Source organism: Scomber japonicus, chromosome 12 (assembly GCF_027409825.1).
Source record: "Scomber japonicus isolate fScoJap1 chromosome 12, fScoJap1.pri, whole genome shotgun sequence".
NCBI lineage: Eukaryota > Metazoa > Chordata > Actinopteri > Scombriformes > Scombridae > Scomber > Scomber japonicus.
Window position 1 is genome coordinate 10,237,083 of NC_070589.1, and position 13,599 is coordinate 10,250,681.

General features: G+C 41.2%; 2 protein-coding genes across 2 annotated transcripts; both read left to right on the plus strand.

The window, feature by feature from the left end:
• Positions 1-419: 419 nt before the first annotated feature.
• Positions 420-6,858, plus strand: LOC128368907 (cysteine/serine-rich nuclear protein 1-like). The gene is made up of 5 exons (XM_053329823.1): positions 420-521; positions 3,090-3,289; positions 4,277-4,539; positions 4,624-4,926; positions 5,200-6,858. Exons 2-5 carry the CDS (start codon positions 3,091-3,093, stop codon positions 6,160-6,162), a joined length of 1,728 nt encoding a protein of 575 aa, XP_053185798.1. The 5' UTR covers positions 420-521; position 3,090; the 3' UTR covers positions 6,163-6,858.
• A 1,706-nt stretch (positions 6,859-8,564) lies between these two features.
• gorasp1a (golgi reassembly stacking protein 1a) lies at positions 8,565-12,579 on the plus strand. Its single transcript, XM_053330273.1, has 9 exons — positions 8,565-8,697; positions 9,413-9,493; positions 9,619-9,822; positions 9,909-9,995; positions 10,166-10,296; positions 10,505-10,637; positions 10,725-10,833; positions 10,945-11,088; positions 11,177-12,579. Exons 1-9 carry the CDS (start codon positions 8,635-8,637, stop codon positions 11,653-11,655), a joined length of 1,431 nt encoding a protein of 476 aa, XP_053186248.1. The 5' UTR covers positions 8,565-8,634; the 3' UTR covers positions 11,656-12,579.
• Positions 12,580-13,599: the final 1,020 nt, after the last annotated feature.

A 13,599-nucleotide genomic window follows, 5' to 3' on the forward strand; every position in this document is an offset into this window, starting at 1 on the left:
CCTATCAGCATTGAACCGTTTACATTGGGAGATAAAGGTGGGGGAAATACTTCATTTAAAGCTAGAGTATAGATTTTAGTGTGAAACAGGTGTAACTGTTGTGATGTTGTGTTGTTTAATTGTTATAGCTAATGTAGCGAGAGTGTTGTGAAATATACTACACAGGTGTTTGAGTGAGTAAGACTCAAGCACAGCTGCTGTTTCACGAGGTTTACTATCATTCTATGGTTGTATTAACAACGTATGTCTTGTATTTCTTACATAGAGAACAAGAAACAAACGGGGAGCCATTGTTAGCTATCGGTTTGCTCGTTAACAAGGGGGTGAACTATCTTGCTCCTGCGTTTGGACTCTTTGGGAGCTCCCAGCTGAGTCCTCTCATGTTCACAGTGGTACTACAGTGCAGCTTCACTTCTACACTGAGGGACACACACAATGCTCAGCTGGATAGGCTGTGAACAAGACCCATAAACTTCGTGTCAGTTTCAGCTTGTTGTTATTATGCTGACTCTTCATCATTGGTGAGTAACAGACAAAAGAAAGGCAAATCATTGTCCCACTGTAGCCTAGGGTTTATTGTGTATGTGTTATTCATTTATTTGTTGACCTTTGCATATTTCTTGTTTATAAGCTTAATGTTGTTTACAATATGCTATAATGGAATATTTCGGTTAATTTAGGTAACGACTGAATTTCGTTGTCGTTTTTTTAAAGTTCAAGTTACTATATTTACATTTTAACACTAACATAGAGACTCAGTTTAGAAAGAGTCCGAATGTTTTGGAGAAACTCCGTGTGTGTGTGTGTGTGTGTGTGTGTGTGTGTGCACGCGCGCGCGCGCGAGTGAGCGCGCGCTCTGTAAAGGAAAGCAGACAGGAGGGGAACTGTGTTGTCACTGACATGATCCCCGTGTGTCTCCGTCAGGGGTGAAGAGGTCAGCTGTTTAATGACTGTTATTATGCCAAACAGGAAACGACTCCTGCGTAACATTCCTGAAGGGATTTAAAGTGTGACCGGACACTATTTTTTTTTACTTCAAATAGGCACAATCTATACCAAACAACTTTAAACTACCACATTAATACTGTGTGGTCACCCCTCCTCCTCCTCCTCCGCGCGATCCACGTGAACGCGCACTTGCCTCTGCTGCTTTTGAACCTCTAAATTATTGATGTGGTCTCAGTGGAAACCAGCATGTAACATCTTTCTGCTGTTAGATATGAAATGCAATAAATGTCATATAACTGGGCCATAATGCAGCTATAATGGCACTGCATTGCAGCATTGATTAGAACTACAGTCATTTGACGTTTAGGAACAGACTGTTTAACAACCATGCAGATGTGTTTCCAGCAGGGGAAAAATCCTTTTACATCTAACTGCTTGTGCAGCAGACTTCTACTGTGTAAATAGTGTAATGGCACAAGAGGCTGTCTCTTGTTTCACCTCTTATTTGCTGATGGATCCAGGAAGTTGCTCACCCTGAGTGCACGCACACACACGGACACCCACACAAAGACGTGCACACACAGCCTCGCTGGTCTAAGTATTTGCTTACTATAGACAATCAGAAAGCCTCGTGTCTTGTGGATTCTGAATGGCTGGGAAGTGGCAGAGTCCACTGTCAGTACAGGCAAAAGCAGTCAGCGGTTTACATAGCTGTGTTTTTTTTACTGTATCAGTGGCTGATGTGAGGTTAAAGGCTCCCTACTTGTCTTTAATGTGGGACTGAAGGGGTGCTCAGGCTAAATCCTGGCCAGCTGGATTGTGATGTTGTTTAAAGCAAAGTCAAATTGCTCGCATTTTTTGAGTCATAAAGAAGAGCACAAGTTTTATCAGTGGACATTCAGTTTGCAGGTTCGACTGTTTTATATCACTGTGACCAAAGTAGAGCTGAAATGAAGTTATTAGTCAATCAGCAGAAAATAATCAGGAAGTATTCAACATTCAATTGAACTGCTGCTTATGTAATTTTGTAATGATAAACAGCCAGAAACTCTATTTCCAGCTTCCCAAAGTGAATATTTGCACGTTTCTTTACACTAATATAACACTAAACAGAAGACCTTTGAGTTTTAGATTGTTGCTCAGAAAGAACAACACATTTGAATTTGTGAACTTAAGGTAAACAGTGATATGCATTTTCATTCATTTCTGCCATTTTTTGGACCAATTAATTGCCAACTAAAACAAGAGATCATAAACCTCCTTTTCTTTCCAAAAATGAATTCACAGCTTTCTTCACACACATACTGGTAACTATGACAAACAACAGCTTCTCTTTACCAACACCACTCTTTTTTTTTTTACCCAAAACAACTCACATTGACTATTACCCCCGTTAAGGTTTTTTGTAACCCTGAAATCGCTCATGTTTTGGATTTATTTTCCATGTTCACATCCAAAAATAGCAACCACTAGAACCGTTGCACATCCCTCGCCCTCGCCCTCCACCTCCCCCCACACCCCCACCCCCACCCCAGCCCCTCAAATACTGCCGTTGGACAGTCCGTTTCCACATATTCTTCAAAAAACTCGAGGAATCATTGGAATGTTAATTACTCTGCTGGGAAAAGAAAAAAAAAGAAAAAGGAGAGAGCTGTTGATTTTTTTTTTCTTTCTTTTACTCTCAAGTGCTTAGCTGGTTGTCAGCACAAGTAAGATTTCAGTTCACATTTGTATACTTCTGACACATCTCTTTGAAGGATAATCACTATCAAGATGTAATTAGCTTAAACAAACTCACGCCACGAAAACCGGCTCGACCAGCAGAGGTGCAGCTCTTTGTTCTTTACAGGAAATACCTCGTATTCTTCTAGCTGTCACTTTTCAAAAGATGTTATACACGGCTGATTATGTTTGCTTTCTCACACAGGAAACAAAACTAATAATTATTGCTATGTTACAAAAATCCATTATTAATCCACTGATTTACATACTGTCTCATTTTATGTTTCTGGGATGCACGGGTGAAGCTACGCTATGCAGGACTGGTTTTTTAGCCTCTTACGGTATTGATCAATGCAATTATCATCACAGTATGATAAATATTTAAACCAGTGTCACTGTTTGTCTTTGTGTTCATGCAGAATGTACATCAACCACTATAGCCAAACCATGAGAGGCATCCTGAAGAGAAAGTTCGCAGAGGTAGACGACAACCCCTGCTACTCCTCCTCCTCGCTCTCCTCCCCTGCCTCCTCAGAGTGGGAGTCGGACGGGGAGAGCAGCTCCTCTGACAACCAAGATTTCACACAGCGCAGCCCCTCTTCATCCAACAGCTTGCCCAGTGAGTCTTCAAACCGACAACCACTTTTGTTCTGCTTTGTTTTTTCCCCTCCCCTCTTTCAAATAATGCAAACCTCTTCCTTATTTAGTGTTTTATAGGAGTGTCCCTTATCACTCCACAGCAGCAGTTATGACTTACAGATATGAATCGTTAACCTTAGGGCCGCTCTAGATAATGCCTCTCGACTGTCCGTCCAGTCGTGTAGAAGATCATTTGCCTAAGCAATAGGATGTTGTGGAATCAATTTGAATAGCAAGGTCCCTTTTAAACCAGTGGTTTTATTCAGATGTCACAGAGTTGCACAACACATTGCTCATCACTTTTTGTGCTTGCAATGACAAAATATTATGTAATTATTGTTATGCAGTCTTAAACCTTAAATATATAGTGTCATTCCTGTTAATCTGAGTCTCACAACTGAGTCATGCTGCAAACAGTGACCCGGGATGGAGCGAGCTTTTCAGACAGAGACGAGCAGCTGAGACGAGCTTAGCCAGCTGGCTTCGGTTGTTTACGGACTTTCAAAACTAGAATTCATCCTCAGTTATGTGTGACGGTCAAATGATTTGTTGAAACTAAACCGTTAAATCAAACAGTAACCTGGTGGATATTAAAGTGGTAGAAAGATTCTAATTATGTTCTGGCAAAGCTTTAAAGAGCTGCAGATTTATCGTCTTTCCTTCCCTGCTGTCGATCTATCCACTGTTGCAACAGACTCATTGCATGGTGTTTCCTTTCCTTTACTTCTGTTCAAGCATTGACTGGAGCCACTGTAGTAAAGCACCTGTAGTGTGTCACCTAGTGGCTGTTTAAAGGGCCTATACAGTACAACAAAAAGCCTGAGGCAAAGTTCAAGGTCCCTGTTTATTAAATAAATATAAGCTGTGATCCACGTTTTAAAATTGGACCTGACAGCGCCTCATTTTTTCTGATGGTCTTTTTGTCTCTCTCTCTCTCTCCCTCTCTCTCTCTCTGTCATGCAACCAGTTCAGTCCATCCTGAAGAGGCCCAGGCTGACAAATGGGCAGAGTAATGTGCGATTTGACCTGGTGACAGTCTTCAGTTTCCCGCGCTGCCAGGGCTTCACCAGTGTGCCCAGCCGTGGAGGTGCTACCTTGGGCATGGTGAGGAGGCACAGCACCCTCCAAAGGTACACGGTGGCAGAGCACGCAGTGGAGCAACGGCACAGGCGCAGAGAGAGGCTCCGAGACAGACTGAGAGGACAGAGGTTTGAGGCGTTGAAACACAAAGTGAGTGCACTTGGTTTCTACAGTGGTTAGCACGTCTCGTACACACAACAGTTTTTCTTACCTCATCTGATGTGCTGATTCCAGTTGATCGCCAGCGGGGCCATCGACCAGACAGACGCAGACAGGCTCACATGGGATCAAGTTCCACATGAAGCCACTGACGTCCACATCAGTGATTCTGAGCTGGAGGATGTGAGTTTCCTTCAGCCGTACTCCTCCAGACAACGGCAGGCTCTCCTCCTGGCAGCAGGGGTGAAGCGCATTGATAAGGAGGAGAAGAGGCAACTTCATGCCCTGCGTGTCTCCAGGGAGGCCTGTGGATGTGACTGCCAGGGCTTTTGTGAGCCAGAGACCTGCGCATGCAGTCTGGCAGGCATCAAGTGCCAGGTATGACACTCACATAGACATACTTACTTCATCTTGGAACACACTGCACAACATAAATGTTAATGAGAAACTTCAATAGGCTATGTTGAGTTTGCTCTGACTCACTTTATCTTATAGTGTGACTTAGTTAAATGTCTCATCAACATCTACTATTTACGTAATCTGTTGTTTTTCACGTCAGGTGTTAACTTGGCATTAAGACTTTTAACTGTAGTGACTTTTTAAACCCACAGTGCTAATTAATTTTCTGCTCCTGCTTTCTTTGTCACACAGGTGGACCGTTTGAACTTCCCATGCGGCTGCTCTAAGGACGGTTGTGGCAACGCTCAGGGACACGTCCGATTTGACTCCAGGCGTGTGCAGACCCATTACATCCACACTGTCATGAGACTTGAATTAGAGAGGCGCCTGCAAGATGAAACGCCGAGCCGAGAGGACCAGACAGGACTTCCAGAGGACCTTGTAGAGTACGATAACCAGGCTGAGTCACACCCGGTTAAGAATGCACAGGATAAGACCTGCCCCTTTGCGTTTCCCCTGGAGGAAGATGGCCTTCCTCTCACCATGCCCGAAACTCCTTCCTTCCATTTCAACCCGGAGCGGTCAGTGGTGGAGGAGAACAGCTGCAGCAGCGACATGACTGAATATTCCTGCTCCTCAGTTGATTCTGATACAGCAGGATGTCTTACTGGGAATCAAACTATCCAGGAGGTCGATGGAGGGTTGTCCCGTGCCCTCAACATCTGTAACTCTGAAAATAATAACTACACTATGTGCAGCCAACTGAGACACAAGAGAGAACCACTAACGCAGCAGAGCAGCACAACTACTGACAATATGGAACCACTTACAGCCAACACATTCACAGACAATATGAACAGGACCTCAGTGACGGACTATCTGGATGAAAATGCAAACCAAGCCAGAGACTTCTTCGACGATGACTCTCTTGAGGACTTCCCCAACACTCCCTCCCCGACCGACTATTCCTCAAGCAGGTACATGGACCTGAGTCTCTCCTCTGACTCCAACCTGGAGTTCTTCGACTGTGATTACCCTTCTGGACCACTGCACAGCTCGTTCAAAGGAAACAGACACCCAGACAGCTTTCACCATCTCCAGCTGTTTAGCTCTGCTCATTTGCCACAGTACGAGTCAAGCACCTACCTCCTGGAGTCTCTGATCGGCCTTACTGAATCGAGCCCAGAGCAGGTTTATGATAATCAGCTTTTATAAGTGATTCATTCAGGTGACATGACAAGAAGTCGTGTGACAGAATCATAAATAAAGTGAGCACTGCTTTTATGTATTTGTAATATTTCAATGTACAAAGAATGATTGATAAAATATTTTTTCCAAGCTGGGTATTTTTTGTATTGCCTAAAAATAATTTGCCTTTGTTTCAGAGAAACCACGCTTAAGTAATCTAATATATGTCCTTATTTTTTATTGTATGAATCTTTTATAATGATCTTAGACATGTTATTTAATTACTTCTTATACCATGGCCACAGAGAATATTGGATTCTGATTGGATGGCGGGGTATGCGTTATTATCTAAGAACCACTTGTAATGATGCAGCAGCTTTCAAAGTGGAAACTCATGTAGCTGGAACTAAATCTTTCTTTTTTTCTTTCTTTCTAGTTTAAAGTAATGTTCAACCCCAAATTAACAATGGCAGCATATTCACAAATTTGACATACTCTATTTCTCATATTGCCTCAAAAAAACACCTTTTAATCTGCTGGAAACTGGTCATGGTATAACAGGATAATCCACTTTGAAGTATGCAGTCATGAAAAATAACACTCCAAATTGTCATTTATTTTCCAATAACTGCCTGGCTCATTGTGAATTATCCTTAACACACATAACAATATGTTTAGAATATTTCTGCACTGGAGTAATGAAATAAAAGATTTTTATTTATTAATTCACTGAAGTCTGAAATGTGTGTGATAATTTTCCAGTAATGTTCCTAATAAACAGTAATGTTTATTAGATATGACACCATTGCTTCTACTCTAAAAGTAGATCTTATATCCTTAATATTTCACTTGGTTTTTCTATGATCATTTACAACAAGTATTACTCTAGTATCTAACTGCTTTACAAATTGTACATTTCCCCATTGTGGGACTAATAAAGGAATATCTTATCTTACTGCTAAAGTTTACTGATTTAAAGTCAGTATGATTAAGAGTAGCCTCACTGATTACTGGACATAAATGATGCCATATTAGGCCTATTTCACAGTGGCCGTTGTTACAAGCAGTGGCAGTTAAAGCACAAATGTGTCAAATAAGATTAATGATGGTTCAGTATCGTGTCCCAGTAAGACCTTCAAGTCAGCCAGTATACACAATACCAGAGAACCAAGGAGCTGGCTAACCTACTCCTTATTATTGTTCTAATGACTGTGCTTTTCCTGTAATAACAAAAGGTCTCCCATGAAAACAGTCTATTGTCCTGGTTGTTTTTATGTTCACTATTTTATCACTAAATCATCATATTATTGTATCACACATTTCAGGGCTTTGTTGCAGATTTTACTGGACGGAGGTCATATCAACAGTGGTGGCCTCACTAGCACAATTTGATAATTTATGAGAGCAAGAGTAGGACATGAAGTAGTTTACCTACATGTATTCATTCCTACCACTACTACTACTAGTAGTACTACTGCAGTAGTCTTAATGTGACTGCAGGAGAAAGTGACTTTCAGTGATTCTACATCCATTTTGTTTAGATGCTGCCATGGGGAGACCTATGGTGCTGACATAAAACCTCAAACAAATCTAGAAAATGTAGATAATAGGTTTACTTTTCTCACTCTAAACTGATTTTAAAGTTTAGATATTGTTTGATAGATGTTATACAAAATAGTTTCATTAGCTTTGTTTAAAAAATGTCATTGAACAAAGTGTTCTCAATTTTCCTAGTAGCTCTAACAACAGCAGTCAGGTGTCCAGATGAACATTAAAACAGGTTTTTCATGCTGTAATCATTCCTCCTGTTCATACACCATCAGATCTCATCATCATGCATTTACAATGTAAGTGATGAAAGACACAATCCACAGTCCTCCTTCTGTGTCAAATATATATTTAAAACTGAAGCTAACATGAAGGTTCAGCTGCCTAAATGAGACAAATCAAGTAGATATCTTTCAATGTTACAGTCTTTTTAGTGCCAACGTCCCTCTTTTTATTACTATACTTCCACCACAGCTCAACAGAGAAACACAAAGAGGGAATTTGATGCTAAAAAGACTGTACATGTGGCAGGTATCCACTTGATATGACAAACTCAGACTGCTGAAGCCTCATATAAGCTTCAAATCATTTTTTTAAAATGACTCTGTGGACGCACTGTGGATTTTGGCCCATCACATAGTCTGAGAGCACATTTTAACAGCTAGTATGAGCAGGAGGAATGATTACAATGAGGAAAAGCTCTTTCTGTGTTTATACGGCACCAGACTGTCGTTTTAAAATTGACTTAAAAATTGTAACCCTATCCTTCTACATTACTAAGTTATTAACCTACATGCTAATGCGCGTGCGAGTGCGCGTGCGCGTGTTGGGTAGCAACGGGGATCGATTGCTTTAGGCTGCAGATAAGATGGCTACGAACTGTCAGCCGCGTTAATACTCACTCTCTTGTTGTTTTCCTGTGATTTTAATGTTTGAAAGCCGCTGACTGAAATGGGTTTATCTCAGAGCTCAGACGCGTCCGAAGGAGGGACATATGGATACCATGTGCACGGTGTAAGACTGTCCTCTTCTTCCCTATCTTGAGATGTTACTGTGTGCTAACCGTGAGCTAAGTGCTGCTGCAGACTCACCGGTAAAACCTGTGAGGTGGCACTATTTGGCTGCTTACTGAAGTGGCCGGCATTATATAACATATGGTTGTGTGTATTTATTTTATATGCAAGAAATAAGCTTAAATAGAGGCTTGTAACTTCCAACATTAGCCTGTTTTAACTAGAGTGCTAGGAGCTAATACTTGGTACAAAATGTACAGTTTTTTGGTCTGACTGTAAATTAAACATAAACGTGTAACGTCACTGGCAATGCACATATGGATTGATTCATGCCTTATGTTTTATAGTTGTTGCATAAATGATATATTATAAAAAAATAATGCTGAGATGCTTCGTTTGCTGACTGAGATAAAGCCGAACTTGTGATTCAAGCTTCTCAAATGTGAGGATTTAATTAGCTGCTTTTCATGCTAAATTCAGTATAATTGAGACTGAGACAAAACCAGTCATTTCAATACATTGTAAAAAGTGAAATGAGCTGTTGTCAGCATTTTCAAACATATTATACTATTAACTGAATAGTCCAACTTTATACAGATGAACAGCAGAGGCTATGGTTTAGATTATCTAAAAAAACATACTGTATTTATATCATAATTCTTATTCTAAAGCATGTTTTGATGTGTATATGAAATGTCTTGTGTTGGTTTTGACAGGTGCAACCAAACTCACCTGCAGAAACATGCGGACTGCAGCCCTTCTTTGATTTCATTCTGTCTCTGGACAACAAAAGACTTGTAAGTTTATTGATTGTTAGGGAAAAGGCATTGAAGTCTTAGTTGTCTCTAATGAAAAAAAGAACAGCAAGTTAACAACTTTAATACTCAACACTTAATGAAGTGTTTTTATTGTTGTGCGGCAGAATGAGGAAAATGACCAGCTGAAGGAGATCCTGAAAGCCAGCGCGGAGAAAGCTGTGAGGATGGAGGTGTACAGCACTAAAACTACAAGGGTGCGTGAGCTGGAGGTGGTGCCCAATAACATGTGGGGAGGACAGGGTCTGCTGGGAGCTAGTGTTCGCTTCTGCAGCTACCAAGGAGCCAATGAGAATGTCTGGCACGTCCTGGTGAGCTACTTTAGATTTCAGCTTCTTATACTCATGTCCACATCATTATTTTTCTCATGATAAAAGTTTTTTGTTTTTTTTCCTAGGATGTGGAGGCCAGTTCACCTGCTGCTCTGGCAGGGCTTCAGCCCCACAGTGACTACATTGTTGGAGCAGATCAAGTTTTGCAAGATGTAAGACTCATTTTCATATAATATGCATTATTGGTACAGCTAATACACACACGTTGTGCCTAAGTTTGATCATATGGAACCTTACTGGAACATGAGCAAATAAAACTTTAAATAAATAGTACATTTGAAAGATGAGCCCCAGTTAATCCAGAGTTGCTGATTTTTATTAGTCAGAGGACTTCTTCTCGCTGATCGAAGCTCATGAAGGGAAGCCGCTGAAGCTGCTGGTGTACAACACATTAACGGACAACTGCAGAGAGGTGGTGGTCACGCCTAACGGAGCGTGGGGAGGGGAGGGCAGGTATGACAACACACGTAAACACACGAAATTTAAGAGAACGCACTGGAGTACCACCTTGACCCCCCCACCCCGCCCCAAATTCCTGCTTTTATTGAGTCCTTTACTTATAACAGTCATTTATTATCTTAAAGTACACAAAGTCAGTTGGCTATTGTGATTTGGGTAACTGTGGTGTAGTAATGGTGCACCATTTCTAAATGTTTGTTAGTTTGGGTTGTGGCATCGGTTACGGCTACCTGCACCGAATCCCTGTACATCCTGATGTGGTGCCGGAGAAACCTACCACCCCCCCTGCTGAGGAGACCCCCTCTCCAGAGATGCCTACTCATGGATTCACAGAGGTACGTATTACCATCAGCTGACTCGAGATCAATACTAGATCAAACTCTTTGTATCAGTGAAGCTAACCACTGTATTTTTGTTTCAAGGCGTCTTTGTTGGCACCTTCAACCCAAAGTGAAGACGTGTCAGACTTGGAGCAGGTCATCCTCGAGGAAGCTCCTCTACCTCCACCAGTCCAGAGAGTCATGGACCCTGGTGAGTTTTAGCTGATAATAAATCATTCAGTACAAAGAAAACATATCACCATCTGAGCTACTTTCCCTGTGTGTTTGTTCATATCTCATCATCTTGTGTTGTTTTTTCCAGGTTTCTCCGATTCTGACATGGCGGTGATGAACCCTGATCCTGCTGATCTGTTGGACAGGCTGGATCTGTCCATGTCCTCCATCGACATGACCAATACCTCACTGGCTATGCACGAGGAGAAGGACGGTGAAATCTCCGGTGTTGGTAAGTTTCATATCATGCTGTGCTTCCATACTAATGTTTAGCTGTTAATGAATTTCCAGCTGTTAATCCACCATTTCCTGTTGCACAGAGGAGCTGGATGACAGTGAACTGCGCTCATCATCTGCAGACACCCAACCTGAGCCGCAACAGCTGAGCTCCCAGGCAGCCATGGACCTCACTTCCGCTCTCGATTCCACTGACAATTTGTCAGATTCAGGAATCCCACCAGCAGAGCCATCTGACCTCGAGTCCACAGACCTGCTCAGCTCTATCGGCGAGCCCAGCGATAGCCCAAGTCCACCGACGGCTGATCTGGAGCCTCCTGCTGAAGACCCTCCCTCCCCTCCTGCTGTCGATCTCCTCCCGTCCTCCATCGCCGATGATGAGCCCTCTGTGGATGATTCCCCCGCACAGGCCGAGGCGGACGCAGCGGAGCCTGTCACGTTAAGCTCAGCAGAGGAGGCTCTTTGTCTTGAGGAGCCAGCAGAGCCTCAAGACGAAGCTCCTGCTCAACACTGTGGACATGAGAGCGATAAAGAGGAACCAGAGGAGCCGCCTCTTGAGTAAGCTCACATCAGGCCACGGAGAAAGTGCACAAGTGCAAAACTAAGTCGACAATCACTTGGGTTTTTTTTTCTTTGTAAAGAAACACTAGATATGAAACACAGGACAGACTGACTGTCTTACGTAAGTGTATGACTCTATCAGAATAGTGACACCACAAAAACACTTTAGACACTGTAATAATATTCCGTTTGTTTCACATGAGAGAATTTAAAGTTGCTGATAATGTCTAAGCTTAAAAGAAAAGGTTATAATGTTGTAAACATTTTCCCTTCACGCCTGGTGCGAAATTAGATTATACGGGTGACGAGACTTTGGATCTCGTGCACTGATGTAACGACTACTTGAACGCTTCCAAAGATCCTATTTACTACAGCAGAACACAGCTGCACCAGAACATCCAGAACACTATCATGTTTTTAAAGCTATCTGACTGTCGGCAGCTCAGATGAGTTTTTACAGTCTTAAAGTGCAATGTGACACTCGTTGATGTGTTTTTAAAATATTGTTAAAATAACCCTAAAAACAAGCTTTTTAAAAAAAAAAAAGAAAAGTGGGATGAAAATGACAAGCAGGGAAACTTTTATAGTAGTTTACAGCCCACATATTTGATTTTTAAAGTGCTAATGCTGCATTATGAGGGAAAATGTTAATCCTCTTTTACTGTTTCACTAGTCAAGTACATGTTTTTACACCAGATTTGATGAAGCCAATATGTTTTAAATACTTAGCATTAATTTGATTATTCTGCCACACAACCTGTAAACAATTTTTATTGCTTGTATAACTGGAACTATGTCCCGATGTCTTCAACTGTAGTCTGTAATTTCTGTGATCTATGCAACAGTAGATGAACACTGCCCCTGACCCGTTATGTCAATCCAGTAGGTGACAGGCTTTTATACATGTAATGAGTTTAAATAGTGGGGGGGGCTGCTGTTGGGTAATTGTTTTCTGTTTTTCTAGGTTGGGGGTTGGGGTAGGGTATTGAGGGTGGGTAGGGTAGTGAGGGTCCCTCTTAATGTTTTTCACTCTCTAAAGTAGGTGCTAGTATGTAAAATAAGGAAAAGTATTTTTGCAGATATTTTATCAATGAATTGTATGTTTTATTAGGAATGAGTGCAGAGTCTTCTGATGAATGTGAAATGGGTGAATCTTTGATGGTTAAACAATCATATCACTTAAAAAAAAAAAAAAAAACGAAACTGTCCCTTTTTGTTTTTTCTTATTCCACTCATCAGTTCAACACATTACAACTCCAAACACATCCATATTATAATCCCCCCCTCATCAATCTCTCATTGTTAAACCATTCCAATTTATTTCCTTCAATGCCTAAAATATACATATTTCACAAATTATTACAACAAGGGATATTGCAGTGTTATGGCCTAATTATGGTACCCATCCTGTTTTGGCTCACTCAATGTGTTCTCACTATAGCGTTAAACACTCTTCATGGCAAAAAAAAAAAAAAAAAAATCTAATTTTACAATGAAAAGATCTGGTGCTCTTCGTTTTTTGGTGACACACCAAGACAGAAATGAGTATTACCATTTATTTGACTTTGGTGAACTTCCCACAGTGGTTGAATATTTGTATGTTTCTCTTCGGATGAGGTTTATCCTTCAAGTTATATTCATGTTTAATTGAACTATTTAATCTAACTGAAATATACATTAAGGAACAGCCCTCGCTGTTGTCAGAGTCACTGCTCGTGACCCGAGCACAGAGCGAGTAAGCATGAGTTACTGTTAGATATATACCTTATATATAATTTCCCCAATTGCTAAGATGACTCGGACAACTATAAACATTCTTAAAGAGTAAACTGCAATTTCTGGGTTGTAGTGAATACAACAAATGCAATTTTTTTCTTTTTTTTTTTTTAAACATCCAAGTCAAATTACCTTCATGACCTCGAATGTGTTCCAGGGATTTAGGGGG

Bases quoted from the DNA above. Each gene is read 5' to 3' on its own strand.
- gorasp1a (XM_053330273.1), top strand. From the start codon at position 8,635: ATGGGTTTATCTCAGAGCTCAGACGCGTCCGAAGGAGGGACATATGGA. The intron at 8,698-9,412 runs GTAAGACTGTCC...TGGTTTTGACAG, and splicing joins ATGGATACCATGTGCACGGT to GTGCAACCAAACTCACCTGC. The intron at 9,823-9,908 runs GTGAGCTACTTT...TTTTTTTCCTAG, and splicing joins AGAATGTCTGGCACGTCCTG to GATGTGGAGGCCAGTTCACC.
- LOC128368907 (XM_053329823.1), top strand. From the start codon at position 3,091: ATGTACATCAACCACTATAGCCAAACCATGAGAGGCATCCTGAAGAGA. The intron at 3,290-4,276 runs GTGAGTCTTCAA...TCATGCAACCAG, and splicing joins TTCATCCAACAGCTTGCCCA to TTCAGTCCATCCTGAAGAGG. The intron at 4,540-4,623 runs GTGAGTGCACTT...TGCTGATTCCAG, and splicing joins TTGAGGCGTTGAAACACAAA to TTGATCGCCAGCGGGGCCAT.